At 37.3% G+C, this 14,119-nt stretch overlaps 1 protein-coding gene across 1 annotated transcript in view; it reads right to left on the bottom strand.

Annotated features, from left to right (window-relative positions):
* Positions 1 to 658: 658 nt before the first annotated feature.
* AMBN (ameloblastin) overlaps positions 659 to 14,119 on the bottom strand; it is a 28,831-nt gene continuing 15,370 nt past the window's right edge. Inside the window, exons 6-15 of the mRNA XM_045056742.1 lie at positions 12,502 to 12,570; positions 9,700 to 9,750; positions 8,335 to 8,382; positions 7,717 to 7,827; positions 6,076 to 6,312; positions 5,149 to 5,187; positions 4,588 to 4,647; positions 4,448 to 4,492; positions 3,958 to 4,002; positions 659 to 1,694 (exon numbers count right to left, since the gene is read on the bottom strand). Of these exons, the coding sequence (XP_044912677.1) occupies positions 1,158 to 1,694; positions 3,958 to 4,002; positions 4,448 to 4,492; positions 4,588 to 4,647; positions 5,149 to 5,187; positions 6,076 to 6,312; positions 7,717 to 7,827; positions 8,335 to 8,382; positions 9,700 to 9,750; positions 12,502 to 12,570 (1,242 nt within the window). The 3' untranslated portion in view covers positions 659 to 1,157. The remainder of the gene's footprint in view (positions 1,695 to 3,957; positions 4,003 to 4,447; positions 4,493 to 4,587; positions 4,648 to 5,148; positions 5,188 to 6,075; positions 6,313 to 7,716; positions 7,828 to 8,334; positions 8,383 to 9,699; positions 9,751 to 12,501; positions 12,571 to 14,119) is intronic.

A 14,119-nucleotide genomic window follows, 5' to 3' on the forward strand; every position in this document is an offset into this window, starting at 1 on the left:
GCTGATTCCCTTTTTTACCACAGTGTACTTCACAGGAATGAGCTAATTCTCACGTGGCACCCACATGACTCTTCTTGTGTTTCTTCCTCTTGGAGGCCTTATTCTGCAAATGGTTCTGAGAAAACTTGTCTGATCCCTCCCAGCCCCTCCAATGCCTCTCCGGCTGGGTGAGGCCGTCTCCTCTGTGGCTTCGGCGGCACCCTGTGCTTGGCATTTTCTTTCTTTTTTTTTTTTTCTCCCCCCGTGCTTGGCATTTTCATAGCACTTTTCATGTATGTTGTGGGTTTTGCAGTATTGTTGTGAGATAATGTATGTAAAATACCTGAGTTGGTTCAGAATGGCTGTTTTTGTCATAAAAACAAAAACTGTGGTTGTCTGTCTTCTTGTCAGTCATGCCCAGTGTAAGCTGTGAGGGAAGGGACTGTGTGCCCGTTGCCTAGGACAGTGCCTAGGACATTGGTAGATACTCAATAAACTTTCAATGAAAGAATGAACAAATTAAATAAAATGGGTTAAAGAATAGCAAAGGTAGGGAATGAGCATGCCTTTCTTAACCATTTGAATATATGTAAATAATAAACATATAATTCCTGATATTTTCAACGAGAAAAATTCTTTATTTAAAATAAGCTAAGTGTTTTTACTAGATTAAATAAAATACTCTACAATGAGAATTTTAAATCCAATATTACCAAACCCAGTAATACCAGTCAGGGATTGTTCACCCATCCCTGTTTAATAATGTTTGAATGGTGTCTCTCATAATTCTGAGAATATGTGCCTTTGCTTGGAGAAAAATTTCCAAAGCAATGTTGCATTTCCTGGATATGACTGTCATGCTGGAGAGAGAAATTCTATAGTGCCCAAGACAGCTAAGAAACAGCGATTTTCACATGCAGAGACCCTTAAACTTGCTCTGATGTCATTAATAGAATTTCTAAATCACAGAGAAAGCCAACACATTTTATTTCAATAAGAGAATGAAAGCAAGAAGGGGACCTACACTATTTCTAGCCACTTGTATTTATTAATATATGCTCAGCATTTTTAACGCCTTTGCTGCGGCAGGGTAGTAAGTGTTTCAGTAAAGAGATATACTATAGGGACAAAGCTGGGGAGCTTGTGCATACAGAAAGTAGCTGATAATCTCAAAGCTCTCAGGGCTCTTGGAAATGCCACACATCATGCATGATCTGGGGCTGCTGGGCCTTGTTTTCTGGCATGGATGTTTGCTGAGTGTCTGGGATGGCTGTGGTATCTGTGGGCGTTTCTTCCAGGGGTGTGGTCACGTCGGCACCATAGGTCTCATAAATATCTGCTAATCCAGGGGTCATCAGTGGGTCAGCTTCTGCTGGGGTGACCCTGGGGGGTCCCCCACTCTGCCCTGCAGGACCTCTTGCCAGGCTGGGGTCGTTGCCCTTTGGGTGAGCAAGAAGCCCTCCCAGGGCACCAGGTGCTACCTCTGGAAGGAGAGCTGGGTTTTCCGGATCGGCCGGGTTGACATCCGGCCTGGGGGAGCCTTGTGCACCTCCTTCGCCCTTCTCAGGGCCTTTGGTTCCGGCGACTGGGGTGTCAAATTCCAGAGTAAAATCCCCACCCATGGCTGGATTGTGGGGTATCCCGCCAAGGTTAGGCCTCATGCCTCCAAATCCTGGGAACATGGCTCCATAGGCCATGGGGCCTCCTCTGCCTCCCTGGAAATAAACCATTTACCAAAGGTACCGTTATCACCTACTATTAAGTATAACACACAATCACAATTGGTCAGATTCACCTAGAAATCATAAAAAACTGTTAGGGAACAAAGAGTGAGTTGACAGCTTTGGGTAAGCACATTTCTCACTAAACTGGCTTTGAAATATAAAGGAGAGGATTCTGCACTTTTCTGGAAAGGTGGAAGGCAGGTGGAGGCTCTTTGCCAAGTCTGAATGATAGCAGGAAGGAGAGAAGTGGGGAAGCAGGGCAGAACCAAGTCTACAGGCAAACGGAAGTTCAAATTTAATGTTAAGAAAACAATAAGCAGCCAAAATAGGCAATGCCATCATAAAACAAATGAACAAACAAACAAAAACTGGTCCATTGCTGAGTTTGTTGAGGGATATTCTAGAAAACCACCTCAACATCATTTCTCAAATGAACAAAGCCCTCTCTAAGATTTTCCTTTTCTTTTTCTTTCTTTTTATTTTTAGAACATGTGTCAGAAAAAGAAGCTTGATCTCTCTGGAGGAACTGAAATATTTTCTTCCTGTGGACGGTTAGAATTGTAGAACTTACCAGGTCCCTTTTTTTCTGCCTTTGCTGCCCCAAAATATCCAACCTCCAATTTTGGGCTACTTACAGTGATTGTGTGTGTAGGGCTTTGTAATTTGCATGTTTGTAATCTCATTTAATTAATCGCTTACAGTTTTTACTCATTTTAAATTCTATCTTCAATTTTTTGGTGACCTTTATTGGGGGCTTTTCATAAGCTACTACAAAATCTTGTAAGCATGAGGCAGAATATAAATAATTAAAATGATAAGATGATAATTAACGCTTACTTGAATTTTCAGCCAGTTGTGTTGGTAGTATGTGGATACCGCATTCTTTTCTCCTACCTTCTCTTGGCTCTCCACTCTCTAAATCTCAGCTTCTCACATCATCTCCTTGAGGGATGGCACTGTGAACCCCTTGCCTGGGCTAACTGCCTCTCCCCTTTACCTCTCTTATAGGTCTGTTTGCCCTTATCACAACATTTTGACACTATCTGCCCTTGTATCTAACTTTCCCATTGATTAGAGAGTAAACTCCTTGAGAACAGGAATCTTATCTAATTTATCTTGCCTCTGTAGTGTCTTCCTATGCATCTAGTTCATAGAAGGCACTCAAGAATGTTGGGATGAGAAAGGCACCTGGGTGGCTCAGTCAGTTAAACATCTGACTTTGACTCAGGTCATGATCTCGCAGTTTGTGAGCTTGAGCCCCCCGTCTGGCTCTGTGCTGACAGCTCACAGCCTGGAACCTGCTTTGGATTCTGTGTCTTTCTCTCTCTGCCCCTCCCCTGCTCTCACTCTGCCTCTCTTTTTCCCCCCAAAATAGGTAAACATTAAAAAAAAAAGAATGTTGGGATGAGAGTTTTCTTTCGGTGATAGCATATTTATAGTATTTATTCATTTGATAGGATCTATAGTTGATAACAATTTAATTTAGTATGGTATTTGTTTTCTTTTGTTTTGTCCTCTAACAGAGGTAACAGGTAGAAATTTCTGGGGGAAAATATGAAATTGTGCAAGTCTACTGGTCTCAAAATTTAAAGTTGTCATATGAATGGAAAATAGAAAAAGAATATGCTCAAATTAACTTATTAACGCACTTTGAATTTTACACTAATCACCTTTTAAACTTGGTTAGTTTTCTTTTTCTTATCTGAATATAGTTGACACACAACATCACGTTAGGTTCATGTATACAACATTGTAACAGTGTTGTGTGGTGACAGATGGTGGCTACACTTGGGGTGAGGATAACATAATACATAGAGTTGTTTTCTTTTTCTTTTTTATCTCTCAATGTTGAGGTCTAAATTATTTGCAAAGCTGTTGAATTTGTTGTTTTGAATTTATTTGGTCCGAGAAGAAATGGGAACTCTGTACAAATCATGCGTGTCTTTTTTTTGGTTTGAAGCATATGCCATTCAATGATAATGGCCTTTCAGGAAAGGTTTCTCCTCTGCTCATATTCGAGAAACAGGGCAAAATCTTATGTTCTAGAATGGTCATGACTCAGAAATGACTGATGGAAATGTGGCGAAATCTTTGCATGTTGCCTAAGAATCAAGGTTTTGGTTTCTGAGTGGAACAATCTGAGTCCTGTGCTCTATATTCAGTGACATTTATGGCCAATGCCTCTTGCAGCAAGTCTTTTGTGACTGTTCTGCCCTGACCACTATTTTCATAACAGTTTGAGGACATTACTCACCGCCATTTCTTCTGAGCTCATGATGCCAAGTCTGGCAGGAGCATTCTGTTCAAAAAGAAACAGTGCATCTTATTACCAGTCAGTAGGTTCCTATTATCCCATTCGCTACTCAAGACAAAGTTAAAAGTAAAGTAAAAAGTTAACTTTTTCCTTAAACCTTAAAGTTAATGCCATGTCCAACGGCAGGGTAAAGTGTAGAGGTGAGTCATTATTAAATGCATGGAGCCAAGTTGGATAATTCAGATAGAAAATTTACCTTTCCTAAATGCTGTTGTATATATGCGTGCGTGTGTGTGTGTGTGTGTGTGTGTGTGTGTGTGTGTTTCTGGCTAGAGTTACTCAAATAGAAAGTGTGCCTCCTTGACATTTCAGTTGCTATTAGGCACTCAGAGAATATGGAATCTTTTGTGTGAAGCCTAGATTTTTATAATTATAGCTCTTAAGATAATATTTAATTTAAAATGATATTTTTTGTAGGTTACAGACTTACCAATTGATTTGCTCCATAGGACATGTAAAATATTCCTGGATAAAGCTAAATATAAATACAATAATCATCATAAAATGCATTTTCCAAGGAAAAATGTTCAAGTAAATTATAAGCAGAGGCATATTTTTTAAAAAGCTTACTGGAGAAGGTTTATTTTGTGGCATTGGTCCCCGAGATATCAAACGAGCTATTTGGAACACCTTTAAGTGATAGAAAAACAGATTTAGTAATTCATTTTTGCTATAATACAGGCAAACCTCCGATTACAGCCATTTCTAAGTGATATATGAAATGCATCTTCAGGTGGATTAGTCTAACAAATAAGTGTTTAATATTTAAGAAAACAAAGGAACCCATTATACTTCACATTCATGAATGAATGGGGCAATTAAACATTTTCACTCTTCTTTCTTTTTTTTTATTTTTAAAATGTTTATTTATTTTTAAGAGAGAGAGAGAGAGAGACAGAGTGCGAGTGGGGAAGGGCCAGGAAGAGAGAGGGAGACACAGAATCTGAAGCAGGCTCCAGGCTCTGAGCTGTCAGCACAGAGCCTGACACAGGGCTTGAACCCACAAACCGTGAGGTCATGACCTGAGCTAAAGTCAGACGCTTAACCAACTGAGCCACCCAGGCACCCCTCTTCTTTCTTGAAGTATAGATATTTTTCTTAATAAAGTATCTCATTGAGATCTGTACTTACTGATGGGCCTTGTGGATCAGCAAAATCCATTCCTGGTAGCTGCATCATAGATGAATATTAAAATTACTAAACTATAAAAGTAGAACTGGACATACTCTTAACTTATTTATGACTATAATAAGCAATCTAAAATGAATTTCCTGATTTTTGCTTTCATTTAGTCAGGCAGGACACAAAGTCTGTCTTCTCTTTTTAATTTTTTTAACGTTTATTTATTATTGAGAGACAGAGAAGGACAGAGCATGAGCATGGGAGGGGCAGAGAGAGGGAGACACAGAATCTGAAGCAGGCTCCAGGCTCTGAGCTGTCAGCACAGAGCCTGACGCGAGGATCAAACTCACGAGCCGCAAGATCATGACCTGAGCCGAAGTTGGACGCTTAACCGAATGAGCCACCCAGGCACCCCAGTCTGTCTTCTTTTTAAAAAGGATGATAATATCTGTCTTTATAGGATTTTAATCAGGGTGACATGAGGGAATGTCAAATGCCTGCAACATGCTAGTTACATGGTAGCTTCCTTTTCTTACTACTGCTCTTTTCTCTACATTATTGCATGATTGTTTTTTCTCCACCAGATAGAGAAATAATAATCCAAAATACTACATGCAATGCTGTGGGATAATCAGTCTTCTCAGTTCTTCCAACACTGAAAAAGATCCTGGTGATAGGAAGCATAGACTTCTTTGGGCTGTCCTATTTCCCCTGAAAGCTTTCATCTTATGTGACTAAGAAACTAAGAGGCACAGGATCTTTTTAGAGTCCATGCCTTGCTTCTGATGGCAAAGGACAGATATGTCAACTGCTTAAAAACATATTTGTATTGTCATAAATTATGCCTGAAAATTCCGATTATTTAAATATGCTCTGTAAATCAGTTTTCCTTTGAGTTAGTGGGCAATCCTGATTGGACTTTTGAGAAGGAATTACCTCGGCCTTTGGTGGCTTATCTGATGGTGCCACCTGCTGTTCAAGCATTGGCCCCTCTGCTTGCTGCAAGGGCGGTTGTCCCTGGTAAACTGGAGGGTGAGGTCCTCCCTTCTGGGCTGCGTCCTGGATGGCGGTTACAATAGTAGGCTGGAGGAAAGGTTTCTGTCCTGGCTGTTGAGGCTGCAGGGATGGCTGCGATGGGAGAGGTGGGGGATGTACAGGCAAAGAATATTCATACTGCAGAGAAATTTGAAAGGAGTGTCAGGAAGCGATAGCTCACTGAACTGTGGTGTCTAGAATTTCTAAAACAAAAGGGCTTGGGAAGCTTTCTACTTGCAAGAGAGTCCAGGGGAATTGGCCTGAAGCTTATGTTCATTTAGGAAGCACCAGTTTATGTAAAGTCAATGTTATTGGGGCAGTCTTTTGTGTGGCTGTCTCCTCCACTTCCTTTGGAACTATCTGTGCTGAAGAATATGGAAAACTATTGGACTTCCTGGTAGAATGGTTGTTTCCTCCTCTGAGTTCCCAAAGCTGCCTCTAGGTATGTCTCTTTTACCACTTTTTCACTGGATTACAGTGATATCTTTGCCCACCGTCAACTGACAGACAATAATATGTCTTCTTTGACTTTATAGCCCTAACACTTAACATGGTTCCTAACACGTGCCTGGCACTTGATAAATAATATATGTTTTGAGTTAATGAAAGGAGAGAAGTGATAATTAAGTAAAATACCAATCAAATTCCTGCATCATGGAGTCCATTTTGGAAATAATCAAGTGGAGAAACAGTCACGACTAACATTATTTATTGTCCCACTAAATGTGGCTTGGTGAATAATGTTACTTGTGAGCACTGGAATCAAAAGTTCCTATTAAAACAACCATGTTTATTTGCTCCTTTTTGAAATTAACTGTGGTGGATGGCTTCCTGTTATTTTTAAATCATTTGCAAGCTCCTCAGAGTGGTATGGAAATCTCACAACAATCTGGCTCTGCTTTGCCTCTTCAACTACTGCCCATCTCTAAACTCTATGGCTTTTTATTACCAATACCTCATAATTTAACACCTTGTAATACATTGTCTTATCTTATCTCCCAATCAGATCTGAAACTTCATGAACCTTGGAGCCATTCTTAAATGTTTTCATTTTCACTCCCAATCTATAATTTGGCTTATGCATTTATTAGGCACCAAAAAAATAATGGTTAACTGATTGATGTATTTATTGATTACTGTAGGGTTCATGATATTTTAACCAGGACTTTGGCATCATTTTAAATGTGACTTTGAATAATTATTTGGGACTCTTGACTAAGATCAGAATTATCCAGGATATAGCCTGCTTCCATCTTGAAGATAGTTTCTCTTTTGTTATGGCTCATGTCATTAACATAGGCCTCTTATATTTTGGAGGCCATATCTTCCTATTTGAAATAAATATACAAATAAGTTGAAAGTTTGGACCACTTTATTTTAATTTTTCCTAAGTACTAAAAACAATTATAGGTTTTGACTTGCTAATACTTGGATAATTTTTTATTCATTATTATTATCTGTCTGTAGCTAGTATATGATAAGTTAGAGAAGGCAAATATTGTTAAGCGTGAAGTTTCAAGCACATTGATGCAATTAACCTACCTGTTGAGTTTCATGCTCTCTTGGTCTCATCCATGGGAAAGAAGAATGTGGTGGCAGGAGACCATGCATCCACAAAGAATTAAATGACTTTCCAAAACCAAATCTTGAATACTAAAGATATGCAGGGGGAAAAAAAAAGAAAAAAAAAACACATGCTTTTATTTCAGTAGTGGCTTAAACGTGGTTTTCATTTTCTACAAAATCCATAGAAAGTGTGGAGACAGCAAAAGTAAGTGTGACATTGGTGAATTTAATGTGGACAGGTAAATGCTCTCTTCCAATAGACTTACTTTCCATCCTAAGACAGACTGCAAGATTCCCATAAACTTACTTGATATTTAGCTTTTTAAGCACTCATATTTTGGGCTGTTCAATAAAATTGAAGTGCTAGAAAGGATTTTTTTCTTACTCAAGAACATTAAATATTGTTTTACCTACCATCCCATCCAAGGGTCTTATTTTGTTTTAGGTTATCTCTATTACTCATTTGTTCTTTCAATACTTAGGATAATATCTGTTCACAAACAAATTTTATGAATTACAGTGTTGCTATTAATAATATCACTACCACCACCACCATTAATTCTTGCAATAAGAAATATTTGAAAATAAGGTTACCTGAGAAAGCATATTTAATCCCTGCAAACTTCCCAACTGTCTCATTGTCTATCAAGAAAAAAGGTGGGTTAGTGTTTGCCACATATATTCCCTTTCATATGGTACAACCATTTTCTAAATATATGGTATTAGCACAAAGTTTGCAGTGGGTCAGCTGAATAAAATAAAATAGACACAAATCATCACTGAAGAGTGGAAATGTTAAATGTGGTTGTGCCATTGTTGTTATTGCTATTAAAATAGTGAGTTTGCTTTTTATCATTAATCAAATAAGAGAAAAAGGTATCATTTAAGTAAAGGTCACATTAAAACATTGGAAAATAGCTCATTCAATTGAAATAGAAACTTAATCATGAGAACATTGTTTCATTGACGCTTTCCTCCCTTCCCCATTTAATTTACTTTGCCTTTTATAAATCCATCCCCAAACAGGGAAACAAAACAAAAACAAGACAAAACAAAGCACCCTTACCTCCTTCCCAAATAAAAAAGGCCTCAAAATAGTAAATGTAAAACACACTGGGGAAAATGGTGAGTATCTGGATAGATGGTTAAGAATGCTGCCAATTCAACAGAAAGTCAATTTCAATTTAATGGGAAGAGGTTTAGAGTGCTTTGAGTTGTTTTTAAGCTAGAAAGTGAGAAAAAAGTAACTCTGTGAAATTAGCTTCCGTTTGAAATAAACTTCTAGCCTATGTATATATTAATTGCCCCCAGATTATCATGATATGAATAAACTTTGCAAGGTCTTATGAAAAATTTATAATCTCATAAATGTTTTTTTATTCATAACTGTTAATATTTTCTTTTGACATGGTCAAATGTTTCCAGTGTGCTGAGATTTTCTAAACAGAGTATTATTAGTTATGAGAACTTCAGCAAGACAAACATAGGCTATGAAGCAGGTGCCACAAAACCAGGTTAATGTTATTTACAGAAGTTTTTATAAACAACCACATTTTGTGGGGTAAATTCTCTTCAGGGGAACATTGTCATATAAAATACTATAAGGTGATGGAATTAAATGTAAACCATTTGTGGCTTCAGAACAATGTGTTTTAATTAATGTAGTAATTATATTAATATAGTGATTATACAATGTATACGTAATATATATTAGGTATTAAATATTAGTATTGATCTGATTCACACACAGATGACATTCTGAAGAGTAAAATATCTGAGAGTTTAAAATTGCAGTAAAATGAGAAGATGAGGTTCTAATAAATGTCATACGCTTCTCTGGAACTTCTCTAGAAAGCCACTGACTTCTGACTAGGAAAACAGAACTTGCCCATGGTGTTTCTCTCTTACCAAGACCATACAAATGTACAGACTACATGTAAATACTCTGACGATACATACCTCCAGGCTCAAGCTAGCCATGCCTGGTGTTCCAGGTTGCTGAGGAAACATCTAGACGGAAATAAGAATAATTTTGAGATATCTGGTGAGAACCTTCCCTAAATGCATACTGGAAATAGAAAGCCTAGCCCAGTGCATAAAGACCAGCTGAGGGATTTTGACTTGAGTTTTTAAGCAGAATAAAGAAAAATTTAAATTAATTGGGAGAATTAACATCATATTTAATGGCTTTGCTCCCACATGAATCATCTACCCTTTGTATCTTAATGCAGAAATTTTTGTTTTAACCTTGAGATTACACTGAGCACAAATACAGTGTAGGATAAAGCTACAAAATAGAAAACCAAGAATACTTTGTATTCTTTTTTTTTTTAATTTTTTTTAAACGTTTTATTTATTTTTGAGACAGAGAGAGACAGAGCATGAACGGGGCAGGGGCAGAGAGAGAGGGAGACACAGAATCGGAAGCAGGCTCCAGGCTCTGAGCCATCAGCCCAGAGCCCCACGCGGGGCTCCAACTCACGGACCGCGAGATCGTGACCTGAGCTGAAGTCGGACGCTTGACCAACTGAGCCACCCAGGCGCCCCAAGAATACTTTGTATTCTTAAAGAAATTATCCTATAGGTAAGCAAAAGGGACAAACTTAAGGTCAGTTTTCTTGTGGTTTTGCCAAGCTTACGTGCTTCTGGTTCATGGAATGTGGCATGGAATCATGGCATTCAGCAAAGAGCACATGCAAAACCTAACTTGCCATCCATTCAAGGGGTTTCAACAAATGCTCCATCATCATTTATGAAAAATTATTTTATGTATAAATCTATTGATCTGTGTTTATATTTTTTGATCATATTCAAAATGTACACTTTAAAAAAAGTCAAGTTTTATTATACTTAATGTATTCATTTAAAAGTTGTTAAAAATATAGTTATACTTAAAACTAGATTTTTAAAGTGTAAGATATTTTTCTTTCTAAAGCAATCTTTGTTAATATGCATAAATACCAGTAGAAAAAAAAAATGGAGAATGGAAGAGTAAGAATTAGAGTACTTTGGATTTTGAGGGTCTTTGGTTCTTTGGAAATCCTTACTTTCCAGGGTTCCAGGTTCTCAATGCCTTCTTTCCTTCATTTATACACAAATATTTATGGAGTGTCCACTAAATATATTGGGATTTTTTTTTTCATGAGTAAGAAGTTGAGGAATAGTTTCCTGAGTGTGTTATCTACCTTCTACTTTCCGCTTTTTTATACAAGTAAAATCTTGCCCTCTTAGTCATGGTGCAAATTGCTCCAAATAATTCAGTTTTGGAAATGGATAGCAGAAAAAGAGTTATAAATGTGTAGCAAATACTCTAAGCAGAGAAAAAGATCAGTTGTGTAGACAGGAAGACTGATGTGTGTGTGTGTGTGTGTGTGTGTGTGTGTGTGTGTGTGTGTAGTGAGCAGATTGTTTAGCATTTTGGGGGACTGTGAGAGTAAAGCCTTTCTTCCTCCCAGTGGCCAGTACACAAATAAGGTATCTTGGACAGATTCAACTACAAAGTATACTTTCCTTTCCATTTACTCCAAGTCATGAATTAACAACAAATTTGCATGAATGTAAATGGACAGAGGGTACATTTCCAAGGAGGGAGTAAAAGTAGAACATCTAACTTGACAGGCAGTCAGTCGGCAATCCTAAACAATTGTCATGCCCCTCAGGGTGGACCTGATTGACACAGGTGTGGGCCAGCATAAGTTCCAGGAGTGTCAAGGTATTAGACAGTGGATGGCTGAGGCTGACCCCGGGGTCAGTATTATACAAAAGTAAGCTAGGGTGGCAGCTTCACTTTTTCTTTCACTTAAAGTTCATGTTGAGTAATGGAATAGAAACTCTTTTTATTCGCAGAGTTGAGGCTTTCATCCTTGTAGCCAGTTTTTATCCCCTTTCTCCCAAACATTTAACTTTAAGAAACCCAAGGAGCTAATCTTTTTTTTGTCAGGGAACTGAAATATTTGAAAGTTTATTTAAGTCCAACTATAAGTTCCTCAAGACAAGAGATCATGTCAAACTTATGTTTGTGGCTCCAATGCCCAGCACATTGCTGGATACATGTCAGGTGTTCAGTCAATATTTGCCAAATGCATATGGCAGCAGAACAAAGTCTCCATGAAAATAGAAACACATACTATTGGCTGGTAGAGTTCAGTACCCAGAGGATTGTATTCATGAGATCATATCAACATATGTTAGAATGAGCCAGGTATAGGACTATAACATACAATTAGCCCCATTGCCATAGCATGTTTTGATTTAAGAAACTTCAACTCTCAGTCATATAATATCTCCCCCATGAGGCAAATCTGTTGGTTAATTACTTAATTACTAGCTTCAAATGGAATTACTTAGCTCTGTTTTGTAACCATCATAATTTGGCTAATATTATTCTTTTAAAAATGAAGAAAATGGACTTACTTTTTTGGAGAAATTTCTTCTCCATTTCAATTGCACAACGGCAGCAAGTGGTTATAATAAAATTGTGCCATGGCATTGCAGAGGCTACATAAGTCTTTTATATTTGAATGAATGGAATAAGACTTCAAAATTTTCTTCAGAATATTTTAATATCTTTTTGAATAAAAAAATTACATTGACCTACTGCTTTCAGATGGTAAGCTGATGTCTGGACACCTATGACCTTTGACTCAGTAGGAACTCTACCACTGGATTAATTCAAATGAGTCCATGCATGAACTTCAGACCATGTCCTTCCGTACTGTTTAGCATCCAAGAATCTAGAATATCTAGAAAACTATGACTTACCGGCACTGCGGAACTCATTTCCAGGAGGCAAAAGATCAGTATTAGGTCCTTCATTTTGGAAAGTGGGATCTGAAACAGATGGGTTGGAGAATTAATCAGATGAATTTTTATTTCAGAATGGTTAAAAGGCAATATTTCAAATGAGCCACATCTCTGTTCTTCCAAAACAATCAGTTTCAAGAAAACAAAAATAAAAATAAAACACAATTAAATATTTCTAAACTTATTTATGCTTACTAGTTTTTGGAATGAATTGACAATCAATTAAAAAAATATCTAAGTGATTTTTTTTTTTATGGAGTTACAACCTAAATGAATATATAGGAACAACCTTTGTGCTGTGTTCTTTAACTGCTGTGTTTCATTTCATAAAATGAATTATGAATTTGAAAATCCATTCCATTATGTGAAATTTTGGTCTATTATGTATCATTCACAGGATGTTATACTTTCTCTCCAGAGTACATTTTGAAATGCATTTGAAATATAATACAATGATTATTTTATAGCAAACCTTTATTTGCAGATATATTAGAATGTATCACTCTATGTTTCAGTTATCCAGATAAACATAACAAAACTTATCTTTTAAAAAACAAGAATGAGGGATGCCTGGGTGGCTTAGTTGGTTGAGTGTCTGACTTCGGCTCAGGTCATGATCTTCCAGGTGAAGCCCGACATCAGGCTCACTGCTGTCAGTGAAGAGTCTGCTTCAGATCCTCTGTCCCCCTTTTTCTCTGCCCCTCCCCCACTTGTGCTCTCCCCCCAAATAAATAAATATTAAAAAAGTAAGAATGAACTGAATATTTTAAATGCCTTTGATATTAGTGGGAAATATGTCTCAAAACTGAGTTTTCCTTTTTCTAAAATGAATTATCTCTTTAAGTTTATTCTAGAAGTTGAAAAGCCTCTTTACTCTTATATGAACAGAAATCTGCCTACCCAAGAAATTTGCTTGTCTTCTAATGCCTTTCTAAATTAGGCGTTGTCACTAATAATCACAAATAGTAAAAAAAAAAAAAAAAAAAAAAAAAAGAAAGAAAAAAAAAGAAAAAGAAAAAAAGTCTATAGTCTTTTTTCTTAGCTGGTAAGATATTAGGCATGTCTTCTCTGGAACATGCTAATGGTTTACAATAAACTATTATTCAGCTTCTGGTGACAAACAAAAATCCTCTGTATAAAAGCTACTTGGAGATAGGAAAAAAGAACTTATAGGAATCGCATGGAAATCATAAAATCACATTTTACCTTCAATGTTGACATGCACTGTGTTCTCAGGACCTGGTGATGCCAACCAAGACAGTTCTAAGAAAAGAAGATTAAAATTTTTTCTGGTCTGTGCCTAGGACTCGCTCTGTATCTCTCATTCAGGGAAGACCAGAAACCTTTATTTAAAGCGCCAATCCACCAATCAAAGTGAAGCAAAACGGGGAAAAAAAACAAACTCTGCTCCTGTAATTTAGCCCACACCCTTTTATTGCATGCAAGGACATTGGCCCAGTAGAGTCTCATTATTTTTAATTGTAATCCAACCCTTGTATTTATTCAGAGAACTCAGTTGCAGGGAGGACAGTAAAGGAATAATGGACATAAGCTCTGAAGACAATCATTTTGGTGA

This window comes from Felis catus, chromosome B1 (genome assembly GCF_018350175.1).
Source record: "Felis catus isolate Fca126 chromosome B1, F.catus_Fca126_mat1.0, whole genome shotgun sequence".
NCBI lineage: Eukaryota > Metazoa > Chordata > Mammalia > Carnivora > Felidae > Felis > Felis catus.